Source organism: Chrysochloris asiatica, unplaced genomic scaffold (genome assembly GCF_000296735.1).
Source record: "Chrysochloris asiatica unplaced genomic scaffold, ChrAsi1.0 scaffold00084, whole genome shotgun sequence".
Classification (NCBI taxonomy): Eukaryota; Metazoa; Chordata; class Mammalia; order Afrosoricida; family Chrysochloridae; genus Chrysochloris; species Chrysochloris asiatica.
The window spans coordinates 4,105,528-4,128,349 of NW_006408602.1; the positions used below are offsets into that span (position 1 = coordinate 4,105,528).

The 22,822-nt window shown below is 44.7% G+C and overlaps 1 protein-coding gene across 1 annotated transcript in view; it reads left to right on the plus strand.

Moving 5' to 3' along the window:
• Positions 1-1,698: 1,698 nt before the first annotated feature.
• Positions 1,699-22,822, plus strand: part of SIM1 (single-minded family bHLH transcription factor 1) — a 100,136-nt gene continuing 79,012 nt past the window's right edge. The window contains exons 1-8 of the mRNA XM_006865840.1: positions 1,699-1,873; positions 11,347-11,429; positions 14,812-14,901; positions 15,399-15,507; positions 15,614-15,699; positions 16,533-16,732; positions 16,941-17,047; positions 17,702-17,849. Coding sequence (XP_006865902.1) covers positions 1,699-1,873; positions 11,347-11,429; positions 14,812-14,901; positions 15,399-15,507; positions 15,614-15,699; positions 16,533-16,732; positions 16,941-17,047; positions 17,702-17,849 — 998 coding nt within the window. The remainder of the gene's footprint in view (positions 1,874-11,346; positions 11,430-14,811; positions 14,902-15,398; positions 15,508-15,613; positions 15,700-16,532; positions 16,733-16,940; positions 17,048-17,701; positions 17,850-22,822) is intronic.

Consider the following 22,822-nt stretch of genomic DNA (forward strand, 5'->3'; position numbering starts at 1 on the left):
GGGCGCGCGGCAAAGGCGCGGGGCAGGTTGGCGTCAGTCAGCCGGGCCGGCCAATGAACGGCGTGCCTCTGGTCCCTTCGGGCCAATCGAAAGCGAGAAGGCTTGTGAGTGACATCAAGGGTGGGCGGGCGAGAGGGAGCGCAGAAGCGAAGTTGAAGCTAAACCCTGTAAGCTATAAAGAAGTTACAGGGGGGCGTTTTCGGTTTCCAATTAGGAATAGTACTAGCTTCTTAGCAACTACCGAGGAGGAGGATTCTAAAACCACCTCACCGGTCCCAAAGCCCGCACCCCTCCCCTAATTCATAACCAAGAAAAGGGATCCTGGGCGCGCTCGGCTCCTCTCTGCCGGTGGGAAGCGGAGAGGCCGGCGGAGTCGCTTAGTTGGACAGTAGGCGGCATGAGTGCAATTAAGAGGTGGGAGCCTCCGCACCCTTTGCTGCCCGCGGGGACTGAAGGTAGGTGAAGCAGAGGACAACCGCGGCCTGGCCTGCGGTGCCCGTGCAGCCGCAGCTCCTTCAGCTCTGCGGCAGGGGGACAGGCCAGGAGCCCCCACCCGGAGGCTGTGCCAGGCTATGGTGACTCTTAGTTATCTAGTGCTGCTATAACGGAAACACCACAGGTGGCACATAGACGTTGCTTTTCACAGCATAGGAGACGAGAAGTCCAAAGTCAGGGCGCAGGCTCCTGTCGGTGTTGGCGCTGGGGAAGGTCCTTGTATCTTCAGCTTCTGTTTCTTGGTTCCTTGGCGATTTCCATGTGTGTTGGCATCGATCTTACCCCATCTCTGCTAACACCCTGGTGCTGCCGCGCCGTCTTGCAGTCCCCGAGGGACTTGATGTGTAAGTGCCACTTTTTGAGAACTCCCTCAGAATGGAGACCCAAGTTAGGACGCCAAGTCCCCGATCCTCCCCAGTCTTGCTGGCTCATTTGCAGACACTTGAGGCCGGACCAGGCTGTGGCAAGTCTCCTGGGGGTCTTCACAAAGAGGCATTTGGTTGTTTGGGCAACTTCCCAGGGGGCTGGAGAATGTGGCTAGCAAGGGTGAGGGAATGCGAGCATTATTTGCCAGGGGCCCCCGTCTCGCTGCCTGATTTCTCCAGATCTTAAAAACCCAGCAGAAACAATCTGTTGAGGAAAGGCGAGGCTCTCCGAGGCCCTTTGCGGCGGGTTTTGGGGACCTGGGCGAGGGGGTGAGTGAGTTTTGGGGCCGCAGATCTCATATGCTCTGATGCTGTTGTCTTCGCAGCGGCCTGAAAGAAGTTCCCCGGGATTCCTGTTCTCCCCAGAGTGGTTCAGCGCCGGCCCCAGTGCCTCGGGATTGAAGAGCAGACTTCGGCGGTGATTATGTGGAATTTTCAAGGACCAAGGTTCGCAGCGCGGAATCGAAGAAAAGGCTGGCTGCTAAGGGGTCCAGCCGTCATTTGATACCCGGATCCCCTCAGGATTGCCCAAACTGCTTGTGGATCAGCAACTTCCCGCTGTTCATATCCCTCGTTTTCCAAGAAAATATTTTCATTTCTCAGCTCTGGTCTTTTATTGCCATCAGTACATTCTTTCCGCTGCAAAGACATCAGCCCTCTTCATTCAAAGTATGCTTTGTGTTTTTGTCGAATATGATTTCTAATTGAAAAGTTTATTTTTGGTTTTGGATGAATCTGTGGAGTTTACGGGGTAAGAAAAAAGGGGGAGCGAGACACAATGAAAGAGAAGTCCAAAAATGCTGCCCGGACTAGGAGAGAGAAGGAAAACAGTGAATTTTATGAACTGGCTAAATTACTGCCTTTGCCCTCGGCTATCACCTCGCAGCTGGACAAAGCATCCATAATCAGACTTACCACCAGCTATCTCAAAATGAGAGTGGTGTTCCCAGAAGGTAAGTGACTTTGCCCAGATGGAATTTCAAAGGCAGAAGGGGTGCAGGATTCACCAGGTAGTGAGACTGGATCGGTGGGCAGAGAAACACATACTTACATATTTACATCCGCACTCTTTGCAAAGGGGAAGGCAAGTTGAGCCTGTCTGCTGGTCTAAGGAGCTCCCTGAACAGAGCACTTGTGTTGCCTTTTCGTGGCTCCTTCTACTTCCCCATAAATACTTTCTCTTCAGTCCATCAGATATGTTTGGTTGGGAAGCAGCCCAACAGTGCTTTTGTCAACACTTCAGATACTGGACTCAATTGAAAGTACTACTAATCCAAACACGACTTTCTTTTTTTATTCCTCTTGTTAGAATTGTATCCAGTAGAAAGCAGGAGCACTGCCAAATTCTGGCATTTTTTGCTAATATAGATAGGCCCATGTACATGGTGCTACCAAAGCTAGGCAATCTTTTCTCCCCAGTTCTATAGTTCTGCAAATGAGAACAAGCATATTTGCAAGTAAACATGCCCTGAATTTACCTTGTCTCATGAAACACATTCATTCTGTGTTTTTAATATGTGCGTAGATCCTGAAAGTAACTTTGGGGCTTGTTGATTTGCAAATCCTGGCTTGATATTATTTCTGAAAGGGTAGGATGGTCCCCAAACATGTTTGACTAAACTATGATTGCTAGCCACTAGCCTCCTTGGAAAAAATCATCTGGATTGGGAAAATGATCTGGACCTACAAGTCAGAATTGCTGAGCTGTTGACATGATTTAAAACTTGTATTTTAGATGATCTAGATTCACTACTTACCAGCCCACTGTCCTGTATTAACCAGTTTTATTACTTAGGAGAATGCCCTTTGTCTTTCATTTATGCTTCCTTCCAAATAACATAAACAGATTTTTGAAAAAAGTATTTTAGATTTGTCTTTGCTGACTGAGGGGAAAATTCAGAAATGAAAAAGAGTATTAGACAAACAAATCAACAAAACCCCAAGAGAAAGAACTCTGTTTATGATCAAATCAGAATTCTTATTTGACTTCTAGAAGTTTATGTTATTGTTGATTTTGGGTGTTTTGGATTTGTTTTATCTTAAGGAAAGGGGGGAGAGAGGAGCAAATCGTCCTTATTAGGTTTGGAGTTTCACTTTGCTTGATCGGGAACTTTTATCAGTTACTATCCGAGTCAAAAGCTTGGATAATATACTCCAAATTAGTTAGGGATACTAACGGAAAACTTAAAAATATATAGATAGTTCAGTTCTACTCCCCAAATTTAAATAGTGATATAGTCGTCTTAAAGCTGCTCCTTGAACAGGTCTCCTCATTTGACCCTGAAAAACCACGGGAGGAGAGGAATCAAATGTAAATTACTTGAAAAGTTAGAAAAGGAAAAAGAGAAAGAAATAGGACTTGGATATTAAAAACCATACTTTTCATTCAAACTGTGCTGGGAATTGCAGATGGGGAAATTACTATTAAGCACACTCCCTTCTGTTTAAAAAAGAGATCTCGTTGTCTTTGATACTGTCAGCGCCTACTTTATAAAAATAAAGCGATCGCGAACTCCGCTGGCCGCGCGGTTCCTAACAGGATTATTAGCAGTGATTTGTCAGCCCCTGCGGTCTCAGTGGGCTCCCTTTCTGCGTGATTTCTAGCCGGTCTCGTCAATTATCAGTGCCGATGTCGCTCGCTGTTTGATCAGAAGAAGCATATGGTGCTGCTGGTGGGCAGCGAGTAATCGCCGGCGGAGAGAATAGCTTCTCCGCGTCCTCAGGCGGCGCAGAGTTGGACGCTCAGATCCGAGCAGGAACAGGCGCGGCGGGGAGGGGCTCGCTTGTTTTTGTTGTTGTTTTTGTTTTGTTGCTGTATTTTTAAAGAGAGAAAGCTTTCTTGTTGAAAAGCGCCAACTTCACAAATTTAAAATCACGGGATAAATAGGAGGGACTAAAAGCAACCTCTCATCGCCAACGTCTCGGTCTTTTTTTTTTTTTTTTTAAAGAGAACTCTGGTGAAGAACCCACTGGAATCTCTCTGGGGTGACCAGGCAGAGCCTCCCTAACTACTTTCACAACGACTATGCTTTCTACAGCCCTCCTCAACTTCCAATCCCGGGCCCCTCCCTCCCATCCCGTCTTCTGGGGTGAGTGTGAGGTTAGGGGGAAGAAAGGGATGGTGGATGTGGTAACTCTGGGTTCATCGTTTATTTCTATGGCAACAGGGTCGCTATGAGTCGAAACCGACTCCACAGCATTTAACAACAACAACTTGAGCTCGTAAGTCACCCGCAGTATACACTCGGTGAGCTTATTCGAACAACAGGCTTCTAGGAATGAGGTTTTATTTCTGAGGGTGGATGGGCTTCAAAAACCCCAAACCGAAGCAAGATTTTTAAAAATACGAAAAGACCCACAAAAAACAAACCAAACCACAACTTTAAAAGAAGAGAATCCGAATCTGAAGCTGAAGAAATGGGCACAGCCTGCAGGGGGTGCCAAATTTGGGTTCAGCAAAGTGAGAGTGGACAAGAGTGGGGTCCATGGTAGTGGGAGAAACTGAGCACTTTATATAGGGTTAATCTTCTATACTGATGAGAAATGGAAACAGTTTGAAAAGGAAATCTTTCTTTATATTGATCTCGAAGCCATCGTAGCACATAGTAGGTCTTCAGTAAAATCTTGTATTAAGAATGGGATAAGCAGTTATTTCAAGTTATTTCAAGTGAAACGCATCATAGCACATGTAACCTTTCCCCCCTGGTTCATAATCCGGTATCAATTCTTAGCTATAGGCATAACAATGACTTTAAAAACTTCACTGTTTTGGTGGGATGCCAAAAAGGCTAGCACATTAAATCAACAAACAAAAGCTTTTCATACTTACATTTGAAAGGAAAATAAAAACACCTCGAAATGCAGCTCATTTCCCACTATCCTCATTACTGAATACATCACCATCACCACCCCTTGTCTGGGCACAGGTTTCAGCTTTTATTTACCTGAGCAGATAGCAGTTGAACTGTTGGGGAAAATGAGAGACATTTGAAAAATGAATTTGGTAAGAATAAAGCAGTAGAATGGATATTTCCTAGTTTTAAAAAAACCAACTCAGGGAAGATTACTGTGAAATAGTTAAAACTGGATTTCTCCCAATTGGCAACATTCTATTCTAAAATTGCCTTGCAAAGGAAAAGTTGAGGTGAGAAATGTATAAATCTTTAATGTTACCGTATCCAGAAAGGTAGGAGAAAAAAAGAGATGGTGTGACTTTGTGTGCACCATAGGACAAATTCAACTAAAAAGAAAGCTATATTTGATATTCAGCTATAATGAAATTTTTACTGAAGGTATATGACCTTTGACAGGGTCAAGCATGTTTTCTAAACTACAGTCATTCAGAAACTTGGTAACATTACACTGCCATTTCATTGTGAAGATGTCTTGAGAAAATAAAAATAATTACAAAGTTGAAATTAGTAAAGGCTCAAGACATTCTCTCCAAAGGCTGGAAAGACTAGGGTGATTAAGTAAATCCCCACAGACACTGTCTATACTATTCCCTTCAAAAGCGAAATTCTTAATGGCATATATTTTGAGACCAAGAACTCAAAGAGAGAAAGAGGCCCCATTTCCCACGTGGATGGTGATTTAAAGCTGTTTTTCTTGCTGTTCAGGGAAATGATTGAGCATTAGGTTTCACTGTTTATTTTTTTACAGAAGTTTTTCTCATTTAAAAGCCTTTAAGTACAGTTTATGCTCCACGCTGGTCTTCTCTGTTTAATTCCAGTTTTGATGTTGCCTTAAAATGTGGAGTGCAGAACTAAACTCCGTGGACAGCATTTGCAAGGCAGATTTACGTGCTAGAAATTGTAGATCAGAAGAAATTCTTTCATTTAAAGGGAGGGATCACTAATAAAAACAATAACAAAAACAGCGCATCATAAGCTAGGTTAGGGTACAATTGCTCACCTCAAGCTAAAACCGGACTTGGTTTCCAGGCCAGTATTTTTTTTTTTTCAGTTCCGGAAAATCTCGCTTGTCACTTTTGAGTTTTTGCAGACGTGAATGAGAACAAAATACGAACCCTTGCGGACTGAAGGCTAAGAGTGGATTCTTGCCGCGTTTCTCTGTACTTTGGACCAGGTATTACTCAAGACACTGAGGCATTGACACAGGATTGTAATGAGCCACCCCACTGTCAATCCCTGGTGCATGGAATTTGAAATTTTGTGGAGGAGAGGGGATTGGGCCTGTTGCACTGAAAGTGCTAAATCGGTGTCTGAGAATTTCGTTTTAAACCACCTTTGGCAGGTAGCTCTACCGTATGGGCGGCCCCTACTCAGAGTCGTTTTCCAGTGACGGCTCCGGCCAGTCCTGGGCCAGTAGCTGTACGGTCCAGAGAGAGCAGTTAGGAGAAGCGTGTGCGCGGCTGCGGCCTGGCAGGCCGATTTGGGGCACCCCTACTCTAACAACAACAACAACAACTCTCCTGGTGGCGGGGGTTTGAGACCCCGCCCGCTTTCACTCCAGAGGCAGCTGAAGGTGCACCTCCATTCAGCTCACGACCTCCTAGCTTGGTCCATTTGGGAGTACCTGTCGGCCCTTTGAGAAAATTTGGGGATGTCTCGGGTCCCGGCCCGGGGCAGTGGTCTCCCCCTTGCAGGCCCGCATCAGCCAACCCTCCTGCAGCTAAACCTTAAACCAAGATCCCGCCTGCGCGAGGCGTTCCGGCGAGGGAGGGTTTAGTCTGACAGTCTGGGACCTTGCCTCCTATGGAACCTAAGCGAGATCCGCCTACGCGGGCCGCCCGGGTGGCGGTGTGGCTAAGGCCCGGGTCGGTTTGAAAACTTTTGAATCTTGGGGCGACGCCCCTGACACATTTTGGTCGCCTCATACTGACCGCTGGTCAACCCCGCGTGCATTTTCATTTCGACGGGTTACTCAGGATCTGGCAGGACGTCACCAGCCCCTCATTCGTTCAATTCGCGTCATCTGGAGGCCGGCTCGGACTGGGTCGGCAGGGTCAGGCCCGATTAGGGGCTGGAGTACTGTGAGCGTTCAGAGAGTCGGTAAGGGAAGACGTTTCTAATATTGCTGAGTCCTCTGGGCTCAGCCACCGAGTCTTTAGCCCCTCAAGAGGTAAGCAGGGGAGACCTGGACGGAGGTCATCGCTTTGCACACACTGTGGTGTCCAGGCAGCTGTGACATAAAAGGTCTTTAAGCACAGTTTACGCTCCATACTAGGAGCTTCTCATAGCTCGGCCACACCCGTCGGGTGTCCAGAGAAGGCCTCAGGAGGGGCGGACCTCCGCTTCGGAGATGGAGCCGGGTGCACCTAGATGCCTGAAGCATTCTCCTGCTAGCAGACTGATCCGAGAGCATCGTCCTGGCTGGCGGCTCCTATTCTTTGCCACCACCACCACCCCCTTTTTTTTTTATCTCCTGGGAGAGCCCAGCTATTGCGGTGGCCAGAGCTGGAGTAGTGAGGCAATTTAGTGACTCGACTCCAGAGAACGCTCAGACATTGAGCAAGGATGCGCAGATCATGCCCAATATACGGGCTTGGGCTTACTCTTTTGGGCCAACCTGTTCCCTCACACCCCAGGCTCGCTAGAAACCCAAGTAGCTGAACCAAGTCCCTTGGAGACCTGATGTTAGGAGCGTGACCTCGGGAGGGTTTTTCCCACCGTAGTCACCAAGTTGTCATAGCGTCATGGGATCATGGGATAGTCCCCCTTTTCCCCCCTCCTTATCTCCTAAACACATATCACAATCAGTCGGCGAAAGTAAGGTTCCGGAAACCACTACAAAGGTAATAAATAGCTATTGAAATATGTTGCAAATCGAGTCAATTTCGAGGCATAGGGACCCTGTACAGGGTTTCCGAGAAGAAGCTGGTGGGTTTGAACCGCTGACTTGGTGGTTCGAAGTCCAGTACTTATGTTGTGTTGTTGTTAAATGCCGTCGAGTCAGTTACGACTCATAGCGACCCTGTATTGGATTTCTGAAGAGCAGCTGGTGGATTTGAACTGATGAGACTAGGACTGATAGTACTGATCCCACAGTGCCACACTAGGAATCCTTGTAGTGGTTGTTTATTAAAACAAAACAAAACAAAAAACAAAACGAACAGAACAAGCTTCTTTTGCTTCTCTTTCTGCCTGGGTGAAGGAGGCGATGATGCTGGGTTTGTAATCTATATTTTGTCAAGGGTGTGCAATTCATTCCGAAGGAAAAGCTCGATCAATTTATTTTTGCTGCTTGCAATAACACAGCTGGATGAAACTTTGAGCTCACGCTAGACTGGGCTCATCATTCATTCGCCAAGAACGGGCCTAAATGGTGCCTGTGGGATTAGGTCAATTTTAGTGGATCTACTTCGCCTCATTTGGTTACTAATTGGTTTCTTGTTTTATAAATCGAAATCTCATTTTCAGGAAATTACAAAACCCGTGCAGTCAGTCCATTGAGGTAATCCTTGGGTCAGGGGGTATTTAAATGGAAATGGCTCAACCACGAACTGAGTAAAGCAACAGTGAAACTTCCCTGGGTTTTCACATGAAATGTGAGCTAGTCCTCTAGATCCATAATAGATACATCTCTTCTAATGCTACTTATGTAAATATGGTAAACCAGACTTTAAGGGAAGAGGGGGGCCTTCGAGAAGCAAAATGTATCTGCTAAAGTTAATGTGGCATATCTTGGAAATCTTCCAAAATAGATTATGTTTTTCTTTGTCTTCGGCCACTTTAGCTGAGGAAAATCCTTTTGTCTAAAACCTGATTTAGTTATCGCCTCCCTCACAGAGCTCCTTTTCTCCTTGCAAACCTCCGTTCCCTCGTCATCACCGAATTACAAGAGAATCTTTAGATCTTGTTCCCACTGTAATCCCGCCGCAAAGGGAGCTGGTTTCCTCCTCATTTTAAACAGACAATCAAAGGATTTGCGAATTTTCTGCGGTAGGTCAAGTGCAGAAACGAAATCTCAGCTTACCCCCTCGCTAACGGAAACTGGGTGCGGGAATGCGTCACCGCAGGCAGAAGACGAGGGGGGAGGGCAAAGAAAGAGGGTCTTTGACACACTCCGGAATTCTTGGGAAGGGGACCCCTCACTGGGGCGTGGGGAAGCCTCCTTTGCACCGCGGACGGTCTAGAACGGCCCTGATGTTAGGTCAGGAAAGCTCGGCAGGTAGACTAAGGTTGCCAGTCTCTTATAAAACATTAACTCCGACACAAACGTTCGTCGGAGATTTGGACAGAGAACATAAAGAGAAGGCAACGCTCCGTGAAAGTAAAAAGGTGGAGAGGGGCCTGGGGAAGGGTTACCGAAGTAAGTCCCTGTTAACCTGCGCCTGGACCGGCTGTTTATTAACCTGCGGGAAAGTCTGGTTTTCCCTGGTAGGCGCATACTAATGAGGCCTGCGCCGGGAGTTCGGAACCAGTATTTAACCCCAAGTCTGCCGGGGCATTTGCAAATGATTCAGGTGGGAAGGCTGCTTCAGGTGTCTTCCAGCTACTCTGCACCTCCCCCACTTAGTTTTAGAATAAAGATAGTTATTGTTGTTGTCGGTTTTTGCCCCTAGTTCAGGTTTCACACCCATCTCGGAACTGTGGGTAACGTGTCCGAAGACACCATTGGACCTCTGCCCGCTCCGGAAAACCCCAGGCAGAGCCTGGCCCCTAGTCCCCGTGAAACTTTAGGGTTTCAGGACTCTGCTGGGCCCAAAGGGTCCTTGCTTCTTACAGCATTGTTCTCTCCTGACCTGTCATGCTCAGGGCCGCAGGGTTTCCACAGTCAACCCCTTCTGGGTGTGTATGTGTGTAACAGGGAGAGAGGTGAAGAAATGATGACGTCGTGCCAGAAGCCAAGGAATAGGGATGGCTTGTCTGAGACAAGGGAAGCGAAGGGCAGGTAACAGGAAAGAGGAATGTGTGCAGGCCAGGGTCCTTCCGGAGCAGTCCGGGAGGACCAAAGGACTGGAGAGAGGAATCACTCTGGGAAGGGAAACCGAAGACTGAAGGGGTTTAGGAAGCTTGAGGGAGTGAGAAGCGTGCGAGCGGGGGCGGGGAGCCTGTTGTTTGAAGAGCGGTGGGGAAATCGTTAGATTTATTTAGATGTGCAAACACCTAGAAAGACCCGATTTCTTAAGCTTAAGGGGCTCTGGAAGATACTGGTTGTGTGGATCTTGATCGTTTGCTTAGCAAGAGCTTCTGACGAACTCCATATTTTATTCTGAAAGACCCGCCCCCCACCTCCATATTATAATGCGAGTTTATGTTTGTCATTGTGTGCTTCATGGTGATTTGCCACTTAATGCAGGAAATGACTTTTTTGAGGGTGGAGGAGGGGGGTCATGTTAAGCCTGCTTAATGGTGTAAGCATAAAATAGCTTAACTACCTAGTTAAAATAATTTCAGCAGCAACACTGTTATAAGATGCTACCCATAAACAAAACTCTGCAGGTTGTTACTTTTCTTTCTCCTTCTGCAAACAGGCATTATACATATAACACATGTTATTAAAAAAAAATATTCCGCCTTGAGTCTTGAGCATTTTAGTTTTTAGCCATCACTGGAGAAATGATTCATGGTAAAACCTCGAACGATTTTAACGTGGTAGTATCAAGGACAGGAAGGTCTGTCTTTGTTAATAGACGATGCACCTGGAAGAGAAAGAAATGGAATGATTCTCTGTATCCTGAAGGAAACAGAGTAGTGTTAAGAAGGTGGCAACACCTCAAAGTAACTAGCTTAAAAAAGCTTTCTTCCTCCTTCTCTTCTTCCTTCCTTCCTCCCTCCCTTGCTTTCCTTCTTTCTTTCTTTTTTGGTTGGGGACGACGGAGGTCCAGGAGCTAGAGGTGGAAAGGCAGAGGGACAGGGATTAAGCAAGAATGCTGGGACTGGAAGCCAGTCGCAAAGGGCTATTTCAGAAGATTTAAAATCAGAGTCAGAGGGGAGGAGAATGGCGGCAGAACCTTGCAGCCAATCAGTGAATCCGTTACGGACCCGCAGGACTTGGCCCGCCTGCTCCAGGTCATTCGGGATAGGCACTGGCGTTCGCCGGGATCTGAGGACATCTTTGGGCTTATAACAAGGATGTTGATGAAAACCTTGGGCGAGAAATAAAGTGTTCCTCACTTCCGTAAGCATACCAGTGAGCCTACCCAAAAGTTATTTGCTGGAATGTCAGAGCCCCTCCAGGGTAAGACTGCCCCCCAGACTTGGCCACTTAGTGTCCTACGAGAAGGGCGCTTGACTAAGGCCGTGCTCTCATTGAGAAACAAGTGCGGGTCCTGGAGAGGGAGTATGACCTCTGATCTACCCTTCAAGTTGGGAGCACGGAGCCGAAATTTACAGACTCTGATCCTGAGCTGTGGGTGGGATACAGCAGGAGAACTTCTACAGTTTCGGTCTCTGGTCGTGTGTGTAGACAAAACCGCTGGGCTAGTCCCAATACTGCCAGCATCTCTGTGTCTCCACAGGGCTCGGCGAGGCATGGGGCCATTCCAGTCGGACCAGCCCTCTGGACAACGTGGGCCGAGAACTGGGCTCCCACCTGCTCCAGGTACCAGCACTGGCCTCCCGGCGGCGCATGTGCGTAAAGGACGCGGATGTTTGGCCCTGAGCGGAAAGTCTTGTTTTCCTGGAAAATGGGATGGGCCTGAATGTGGCCTCTCTCAGCCTCTTCCAAAGTTAAAGCGTTTAGCCTCTTAAGCTCCTGAGAAGCGTTGGCACCTTGGCAGGTTGACAACCCGGACAGTGGGTGTAGTAGAAAGCCACGCAAGACGCGATCAGGGCCGCTGGACCTAGTGAGGGAGGAATAATCATTTGACACCTTTAGGCGTGGGAAATCGTATGGCCCAGAGCCAAGCTGTCAAGCCCTAGGAAATTTTCCTAGGAAATAATAGGAATCTGGTAGAAATGCCCATCAGTGTTTTAAACCTCTACATTCCAGATTCAGCTGCGTCTGCAGTTTCCTGGCTCTTTCCTCTCGCTTTTCGTCCCCTCACCCAGGGAAGCCCAGGCCATGCATGGACTCTCAAAGACACACATACTCCTCACAAGATAATGAGTTTAACCAATGTGAGGCGCCCATTACCACGTTGTTTGCAGTGCACACCGTTTTAAATTGCCCGTTGCCCGCTTAAGTCGCAGAGCAAATATTTAAAATACTAAAACTCCCGGTGGCATTTTTAGGCTTGACACTTGTTCTCTACCTTGCACCCCCTTTATTATTATTCAAGTACACTACGAGTGAGCTCTTTGCATAGGAGCCTTGAACCTAAGCAGTTGGTTCTCCCTAACGGTTAAGGATGCGCAACTCCGGCATCTCATGGAAGAAGTGTCACAGACTTGCTTGTTCTGCCTTTCCTATTTCCCAGATGCGGATAGGATCATTTCACAGGGAAAACTTCTTGGGCGAGCATTCTCTCACCTGAGGCTTCCACACCCCTTAATTCATGTAGAAAGGTTACTGTCCCTTTTTCTTCTCTCAGCCACCTTCCATCAGATATCCCAACCTTTCTATATTCCCATCTAATTTCCCTTAACAATGAACAAAAGATCAAACCAGTCTCTCATCCCTTCTAGCTTTTTTGTAAACTTCTATTTTCCTTCACTCCCAGCCCTTGCAATCTGATGTCTGTCCCTCCAGCTGCTCCCCATAAGCCCCATTGTATTTTGATTCTCAAATTAGGCATGAGATGCTCATCTCGTATTCTCCTTGAACTAGTACATTCCACAAATACAAGCCAGCCAACTCCAAGCCAGACACTTGTCCCCATGGAGTTTACATTCTAAGGAGAACAGACATGCAAACCCACAAAGGTGCACTGTATAATGTACGAAGTTGTGTAGGTCCTATGCAGAAAAATAAGAAATGAAAGGACAAGCGCTAGTTTGAGTGGTGATATTTAAAATGGGTGACCAAGGAACCCCTCAGTGAGAAGGTGATAGTGAAGCAAAGACCAGAAAGCGGTGATATGACTTTTATATCCTCTTCCCATGGTTTCTAAAATAGTATGATTTCCTAATTCATCTCCTCACTCCATCCACCTTCCTGGATTTTCCCAGCACTAGCTGACCTGTAAAGAGCCCTAGTAGCTTAGTGGCTTACCAGCTGGATTGCTAACCATAAGGTCAGTAGTTAGAAACTATAACTCGCTTCATGTGGAAAAAGATGAGGCTTTCTGCTCTCATAAATATTTACAGCCTTGGAAGCCCTATACAGTGTCTCTATCTGTCGGAACCGGCTTGACGGCACTTGGTATGGGGTCTTGGTGTAGCACTGTACAATAACCACAAGATTGGCAGTTCAAACCCATACAGGGTCACTATGAGTCAGAACCAACTTGATAACACTTAACAAGAGCTGACCTGTTTCTCCAAAGTGCCAGCTGCATATCTCCTTTCACAGCTTTAAGGCTTCCTAGGTGATCTTAGCCAACACCATTACCTCATCTATCTTCCCTACACCAGCTGGTATCTATAGTCTAGACTCTTATCCTGAGCTCCAGATCTTATTTCCTACTGTCAACTGTACATATCCAGATGGGGATCTGCATGTAAGTTTTTATCCTCAAGTTAAGTATTCATTATCTCCCTCTCCCAGACTCCCTGTCATACAAAACTCACCACACTTTTAAAATTTTTCAGTCTTGTTTAGTTGTGCTACTTTCTGCTCAATGCCTCCAGCCTTAGTTTCTCTTTCTATTACCAATAGCATTGATTCCAAAGCCAGAACCATATTTGAATTAGACTTTCCCCCATTTCTGTTTCTGTGACCTCCAACTGCTCTAGGCAACCTTCTCTGATCTCCTTATTCCCATTCCTCCCTCCTATAGGTCACCATCCACACTTTGCCAGGAACAAAACATAACAAATCACACTTAGTCATGTTATTCCCTTGCTTAGAAACCTCTGTTGGAACCTTGATGTATATAGGAGTGACTAAAAATTCCTTATATTGGCATCTCAAACTCTCCAAAATCCAGCTTCGGTGTATTTTCTTAGTCCTATGTTCAGTACACAAATTCATCACCCCGGACTCCTTTCCCCTTAGTCCCTGTCTTTGTTTATGCTATTCCTTTTGCCTAACACACTCTTCCTCCCGTCTTCATTCTAAGTTTCTTCCTCAAGCATCAGTACTTTAAAATCTTCTCTGAATTCCCCCCAGGACCCTGACCACTTTATTCAGCTGTGTGGTTTTTATACCTGTCTTCAGGCCGATCACCTCCATTGGATTTTGGGATCCTTGAGAGAAGAGTCTGAGTCATCCTTGACTCCACTGCCTGGACTGAGGCCTCATTCAGAGATAAAGAGACAGTGAAAGCCTGTCAGTTTGCTGCATACTATAGCACTACTCTATGGATTTGTTGCTTCTAAAGTTCCTGTTTCCTAAAGCCCACTCTTCTGGATTCTTTCCAGAGCCACTGACTAGCTCCCCTTCTGTCTCTAAACTTTTCAGACTATCAGAACTGCCTACTGTAATAGATCTTTTCCAAATCCTCTTATTACTCTTTCTGCTATAGGATGCTGCCACTTTGGAGCCCTCCAAAGACTGACACAGGAGACCTTTAGTTATTTCATTGATCTTTGTCCCAAGATCCTAATCCACCTCTTAATTCAGACTGATTTTTCTTCCCCTGATTGTGTGTACACGTTACAGATGTGTCCATTTTGACCATTTGAATCTTGACTGTTGAAAGGCAATAGCCTTATCTACTAATTTCTCTTGATCTCTCCTAGTATGCTGCATGTCCTCAGACACATATTGGGAATAATCAAAAGAGGTGACCTTTGTGGCTAGTTTTCTCATATCTTGCTTCCTATCAGTCTTTTTTCACTCATTTCACTAAAGTTTTAGCTGAACCTCTCTAATCTGCCCTTCCCAGTTTATCCAGAGTGGCCTAGAAGGGTCTCCATTAATCCTGTTTCTGCCTCCCCAGACCCTAGATGGCTTCATCTTCGTGGTGGCCCCAGATGGGAAAATCATGTACATCTCAGAGACAGCCTCAGTCCACCTGGGTCTTTCTCAGGTAGGTGTTAGGTGTGTGTGGGGGTGTGGGCAGTGGGGGGAGTCTACCTAAAGGGGATTGGCTTTTCAAAAGCTTTTTATATTTGCAGTTCTGGGGCTGAATTAATTTCAGTTGAAAGGGGTCTAGGTCTTTAAAAGCGTGTGGATCTTCCCACTCTTTCATTTCTGTTATCCTTTAACTTCTATCCTAGGACCAAATAAGGGTGAGTTTTTTTAGTCTGCACCATCAGCCAGGCACAGTGAGAGGCAATTACATACTTCCTATTAGAATATTGCCAGGGAGTTGCAGTTATTATTATGATTCTTATTTCTTAGATAAGGAAAATTAGGTATAGATAGTCTGGGATGAGTGGTAAGCAGCAGAGATGCAATTAGAACTCAGGGTAGACTCCAGAATTCTAGCTTTTATCCCCGACAGTCCTCTCCCTGGTCGGTCCCCCACTCCCCTGTAACCGGGCAGTTCACCATCACAGGATAGTGATACTTTGCTCTTTAAAGGTTGAGCTGACCGGGAACAGTATTTATGAATACATCCACCCAGCTGACCACGATGAGATGACGGCGGTACTCACAGCCCACCAGCCCTACCACTCTCACTTTGTACAGGGTAAGAGAAGATGCATGCCTCTAACACTAGCCCATCAAGCCTGCTTTTAGCTTCTCCCCACCTGCCTATCTCACTTCCTGTGCCCTCCTCCACTCCTCTCCCCTAGAGTATGAGATTGAGCGCTCCTTCTTCTTGAGGATGAAATGTGTCTTGGCCAAGAGGAATGCGGGCCTCACCTGTGGTGGCTACAAGGTGCGTGTTGGTGTGTGGGAGGTACCAGTGGTCCTCCTGAGTGGGTACCCTCAAACGCATCAAAATGCTGCTGACTGGATGTGCCTTGTGGGTCATAGAACTTTGTGAACACCTGGGAACTAAGCCTGACCAGGTAAAGCTAATTCTAGACTGTGGGTGTTCTTAATCTGAAGCCTGTAGATGGGCCTCAGGAGTCTGGAAAACATCTGAATAATTGGTCATTTATGTGGATTGTCAGAGTCTACCCAAAGAGACCTGGTGTCCTGGTGTGGCACTGTGGATAAAGCACTGGACAACAAAGTTGGCTGTTCAAAGTCACCAGCTGCTCCTCAGAAACCCTTTACAGGGTGGCTAAGAGTTCTGGTATGGTGCTGTGGGTTAATGTGCCAGACTGCAAAGGCGGTTCAAACTCACCAGCTGCTCCTTGGAAACCCTATACAGGGTCTATGGGTCGGAATCGACTCGAGGGCACTCAACAACAACATGAGTCTGAACGTTAACAACCTATGGAGACAGATTTTAACCGCGGAGTTTTTAAGAAAAAATGTTTAAGCTCTGAGCTGTGGTTCTCAGGTTGAATGCTATTCTAAGGCCCCACCCTGCGATTGGATGCACTTTGGTTGGCGGACCTGGATCCCTGCAATTTTACAAGCTCCCAGGTAGTCTAGTTCAGTGATACAGTTACCCCTTGAGACACCACAGAGCATCAGTGACTTTGGATACCTTAGTGCGGAGCGTAGCCTACATATCCATTTTTGGTTGAGGAAAGTCTCAGTAATCCTATTTTTGGGGGGCTTTGGGGCTGTGGCTGAGTTTTGCTCCCCTCGCCTCAGGTCATTCACTGCAGCGGCTACTTGAAAATCCGTCAGTACAGCCTGGACATGTCCCCTTTCGACGGCTGCTACCAGAACGTGGGTCTGGTGGCTGTGGGCCATTCGCTACCGCCCAGTGCTGTCACGGAGATCAAGCTGCACAGCAATATGTTTATGTTCCGCGCCAGCCTGGACATGAAGCTCATCTTCCTTGACTCCAGGTAGGCGGGCGAAGGCGCAAAGCTGCCCAGTTCAGTGACTGGGAACTTCCAGTAGGTCTTAAGCGCCCATTTTGCATATGAAGTGACTGACGGAGCCCTGAGAAGAGAGGGCAAGCACCCTTGTCGGAGACGTCTCTTTGTAGTGGGGGAGGGCTCAGGGGGACAGCCCTACACCCCACACTCATCTCACGGACATTGTTCTCCTCAGAGTGGCAGAGCTGACGGGGTACGAGCCTCAGGACCTGATTGAAAAGACCCTGTACCACCACGTGCATGGCTGCGACACCTTCCACCTGCGCTGTGCGCATCACCTACGTAAGACGCCGCCCCGCCCTGGTTGCTCTGGCGCGTCGCTGGGTGGGAAGGTTTCTGACCACTGGAAGCTGACGGGTGGGAGATCTCCTCGCAGAGATAGGTAGAGGCGGTGCTTGTACACTTTGCCCACTTTGCCCCCGCCAAATTTTTCTAACAGCCGCAGGCCAAACAGGAAGGTTGATGGGACATTTCTAGTGAACTCTCCCCTTTCCCTTCTCCCTCCACTACGATGCAAACAAACTAGGTTAGTCTGTTTGCTCTCTATGCATTGTTTCTTCTCAGCCTTTTGTATACTTTTGAGCGTAATCTCTCGGGACAGGAAACGTGAGTGTCCGAATTTAGCTGCTCAGACCCTTTTTTCCTTCCTTCTGCAGTTAGAAAATGGAATCTGCGGGAAGCCCCTCACCTTAAGGTGTTCCCTTTTTGTTAAAGGTGAAGCCATCAGACCAGTGAGGTGCCACCCGTTAACATCCCGTGAAGGGGGCCGGCAGGATTCAATGAAAATTAAGTGGACAATCAATTCTTGGAGAATTTCCCTATTGTTTCTCCTTCCTGTCTGACTCAGATATTATTAGGTCCTACAAGGGACTCCCACCTCCAATACCAGGCTTGTGGCGTACTCGTTCACCATTCCTGCGTCTGTTTCTCCATTAGTGCTGGTGAAGGGACAAGTGACCACCAAGTACTACAGGTTCCTGGCGAAGCACGGCGGCTGGGTGTGGGTGCAGAGCTATGCGACCATTGTGCACAACAGTCGTTCGTCCAGACCTCACTGCATCGTCAGCGTCAACTACGTTCTCACGTGAGTGGTCCAAGGAGTCCCCCACGTCCACTCCGGGTTACGCGGGCTTTGGCGCGGCGCAGCGCAGCGTGGCCCAGCAAGTTGAGGCTTGAGTCCACTGGGTATGCCGGTTTGGCCTCCCAGTGCTCTGGGAGCAGGCGGTTCCAGCGCTTTCATCTTTCTGAAAAGGCAGTCTTCGTTATTTTCTAGAGAATGATTTAGGAGTTTTTCCATCCACAGTCCATATTTGCCTTCTACTTTCTTTCTTTTTTTTTTTTTTTTTAACCTTTTAAGCCAACTCTGCATTAAATAAAACTTAATGCAGCAGAAAGGAAAAAAAAAAAGTGGGTGCGGGCGGGGCCGACGTACGGAGCCATTTATGGTTAACAAACAGGACATCTGTTTCACTTTTTCAGATCTGGGGTTTGAAGTTCTTAATTTTAACCAGAGTCTCCAGTCAAAGTTAAGAGTTCTGAGAGAGTGGTTCTCTTCCTGAACCACAAAGCGGGTTTAAGTGACCAGAAAGCAAAGACACCCGAGCTAAGGGCTAATGCTGCAAGCCTTGGCCGGCACCCATGCCCTGCACATTGTACTGTCGCTTGGCCGGGCGAGGAGCTGGGCTCGCAGTGCCACCTGCGGGCGCGGCTGTTGGGGTGGCTGTGGCAGCTGCATTTGAGCCTTACTCTTTTCTGGAAACAATAATCGTTTCTAGTTGCTGGTGTGGCCCTGCAGGCTGATCACGTGGCCTAGTATGTGGCTGGTAAAGAAAGCACGTTCTGTATAATGTTTGTGAAAGTAGAATTGCTTAGGGTTGAAGTCTTTATGAAGAACTCTTTTGTGTGCGCTGTGTCCAATTTTTTTTTTAAATAGAGGTTGAAATTCTTGTGATTTTAGGGGACCTCTAGAGCTACTTACTTGAGAAGGATTGACACACCAGGCACTTTGTACAAATGATATTTTGACCTTATGAAGTTAGCTAAAGGGTGCTATTTGGAATCCAACTAGACTACACTTGATAAAAATGATATTAATTTCACAGTCTTCTAAATTGATGAATTAAAAATGAAGTAGTTAGAAATTGTATGCTTGGCAATATGAGTATTTACTCTGTGCTCTGTTTAATAAGAAAATATAATCCAACAGATTTAGACAATGAAATTCAATGAGGATTCTGTATTGAAGAATAATAGCTGGTTATTAAGCAGAATTTATTTCTCTTAGTTTAGTAAACAGTGTTAAAGTTAATACTGTTAGAGTTAGTCATAGCAAGAAGGTGGTGGATTTTAATGGAACAGAAAACCTACCAATGTTTGAGCATCAGAAAACAAAACCAACTATTTTATAAATATATTTTGTCATATTATTAAAATAAACACAAGAGAAAATGGCAAGGCATAATCCATAAAATAAGCCATTCTGTGAAGCAGAAGTATTAAAGGGTGAAAAATTATGTCTGCTTACCACAGAAAGGAAATGGACATTCTTTAAGAAGGTGCTTTGTATGTCTGAGACATCACAAGCATTATACATACGTTCTGCTCTCTGGTGGGTGCCTGTGGTTAGTAATCATTTTTTATCAAACAGCAGGGTATATAGTCACACAGACCCATATAAATGATCAGAATGCGAGTTAGACCTCCCAATGGGTAAACTTAATTTATGTTTGGAGTCATTTTTGAAATACTCTGTTTTGTTTTCCAGTGAATAAGTGTACTTTCTTTTCTCTGTTGACTGTCATTTTTCACTTTGCACATTTATTTAGAACTGCTAAATTAAACTACCAGCTTTATGTTAGATTAAAAAGATGTAATGAGGATAAGTAAATGATTTATAAAGGGAAAATTAGCATGGTACACATTTTCCTGAACGTTTTATACCACCAAATGAAAATAGAAATAAACATGCAGAAACATGTATACACAAAAGCACACAAGATAAAAAGCTGAAATTGATTACCATTTTATGACTCTGCAGCTCCAATTCTTTGTACAAAAATTCTTGGGACAATTATTATAGCTGCAAATGTGGAAACTGCCTTAGACAAACTGTCATCAAGTGGCTCTATGTGTGTTGACAGGATTTTCATAATGAACAGGTTGCAGTTTGTTTGATGTGTATATTGCACATCTGGCTGGAAGTTACTAATTTACATTGTCTTAGCAAATTAAATAGATGGTTATTGATTCTCTATGGTAGCGGTGAACTACCACATACATTTGTTTTCAGGGCTAGCTCTCTGCAAAGACTGAGAATGATAAGTGAATTCTTTCCAAATACACCACCTCAAACCATGTACTTTAAACCACAAGCTTCCAAATAATTTGACATGCCAGATGTTTTCAAGTTTAAGTACTTTAATAGCTTATATTTTAAAGCAATTTTCATGTCACCAAGGTAACAATTTTAAATAAACATTGGACAAATGAAAGTATGACTTTTTATACTCACGAGAAGCTCATTTTACTAAATTTCTGATAATAAGTTTATTGTTAAGGTTTTTTTAAAATGGCTAGAAAAATCAGTTTTTATTATCTAACAGTAGAATCAGTGAATAGAAATGTTCCACAACCTTGTTTTAATAAGCAGCTGCAACAGTGTAGATATGAGAGCTAAAGGCAGGTGGCATCTACCCTGGCACTTTTACTGGCTCTTATGTGACTGTCATGTGTCTTAAAAATTGGGAGGCGAGAGTAAGAAGATGCTATGGTTAAATTTTAAGAATTCTTACTTTTTTCATAGTTCTGAGACTTAATATAGCTTCCATAGCTTTTCATTAGATCACTGGGAAAAAAATTACTGACAGTTCATTAATCTTTAAATGACATACATGATCCCTGGTAATTTTATTAAAATTTTAAATGGTCACAGACATGACAAGTCCTGATTTCTTATTTTTCAAGAGGATACATGAGTGTAGCTAGTGTCTAGTGACATAGAATGCTGGAGAAAGTCCAGAAAAGTGTGGAGAGTAAAAGGAAAGTATACTGTGTAAGCAATAAAACTATTTTCTTGAGCTCATATTTCCTTTAGTTCAATTACAATGATTAATTATTTAAATGATTAATTATCCAAGTTGATAAACATTAGGACTTAATATGAAGAAAATTGAAACTGTGGAACACCCAATAAATGATGAAAAATTTGCTTTATGGTTTTAGACTTCATATGTTTTCAAAATAAGGAGTATTAAACACTTTTAAGGATAAAGACATTTTGCCTTTTTTTTTTGTCCTCCAAAGTTAAACCAGTGAAATACAAAATTTATATTTTAAAATATGTTAAAACTTATTTAAAACTTATCAAACATATAGAAAAGTTGAAAGAATATACAATGAAGAGTTATATAGGCATCACCTACACTCAACATTGAATAACATTAGCTATATTTGCTCTATGTTTTCCTCCATATATGTTGTTGTTGAGTGCCATTGAGTCAATTCTGACTCATAATGACCCTGTATAGTGCTTCTTAGGAGCGACTGGTAATTTTGAACTGCCGACTTTGCAGTTAGCAGTCCATTGCTTATCCTACAGTGCCACACCAGGAACCCTTCTCTATCTATATGTGTGTTTATTTATATGTGAATTTCCCTCACTGAATCATTTCAAAGGGGACTCCTATAGGATGTACAGTCAGTTCTCCATTATTCATGGGTTCTGAGGATTCACCCAACCTCAGAATGAGAATAATCTGGAAAGAAAAAAGCAATTAAGAAGGAGCATAAAGTGCTATATAGCATTTACATTGTATTAGGTATTATAAGTAAACTAGAGATGATCTTAAGTATACAGAAAGATGTGCACAAGTAAGTTATATGCAAATATTACACCATTCTGTATAAAGGACTTGGGCATCCATGGATTTTGGGATCTGTGGAAGTCCTGGAACCAATCCCTCCTGGATTCCCACAGAGGACTGTAGTTGTAAATGTTAGTATTTGACACTCTTGTTTCTAGTGTAAATTATAAGCTAGTGCTTTACTGATATTGTGACTAGAAAGCAAAAGGGAGAGATTAGATTTAGGGAATGATTTGGTAATTTTGGATGCAGAAAAATTTAATATGTTCAACTACTTTCTGATGGCAAATAAGAGCTTCTTTGTTTACTTCCAAAGTTTAGGATGGAACACTGTTCTGGTGAAAAATCTTACAAAATGTTTTATAGTGATTCAGCAAGCACATAGAGGGAAGTCATTTTCTGTATTAAAATTTCTTTCAGTGTTACTAAGAGTAGAACAAATACAGACAATTCCTATTAGTGGCTTGCATAACACTCACTATCTTCTAAATACTCCTTTAAAATTTATTGTATTTTTTCATGTCAAAGGAAAAAGAAAAGAGATTGCTGCATCTTAGTTGGTACAGAGATCATTTTTGTTTTCGTTTGCATAAAACTAGTTTAGTTCTCATAATTAATGTTCAAATGTTGGTGTGTTTTGTGCATGTAACCTTTCCTAACAGAAAGAAGCAAACATTAAAATATAATACCATAACAAGTAATAGGACTTGAAATGTGTTTTAAATCTGAATTTAAAGAGCTTGTTAGGTTGTTGTTAGGTGCCATCGAGTTGGTACTGACTCATAGCGACCTTATGCACAGCAGAATGAAACACTGCCAGATCCTGGGCCAACCTCACTATTGTTGCCACGCTTGAGTCCATCGATGCTGCTACTTGGCCAATCCATCTCATTGGGGGTCTTCTTCTTTTTCTCTGACCCTCCACCTTACCAAACATGATATCCTTCTGCAGTAACTGGTCCCTCCTGAAAATGTGTCCAAAGTATGAGAGTCGAAGTTTGGCCATCTTGGGCTCCAAGGAGCACTCTGGCTGCACTTCTTCCAATGCAGACCTGTTAGTTCTTTTGGCAGCCCATGGCACTTTCATTATTATCCTCCAACACCATAACTCAAATGCATCAATTTTTCTACGATCTTCCTTATTCCAGCTTTCACATGCATATGAGGCTATTGAAAATACCATGGCTTGGGTCAG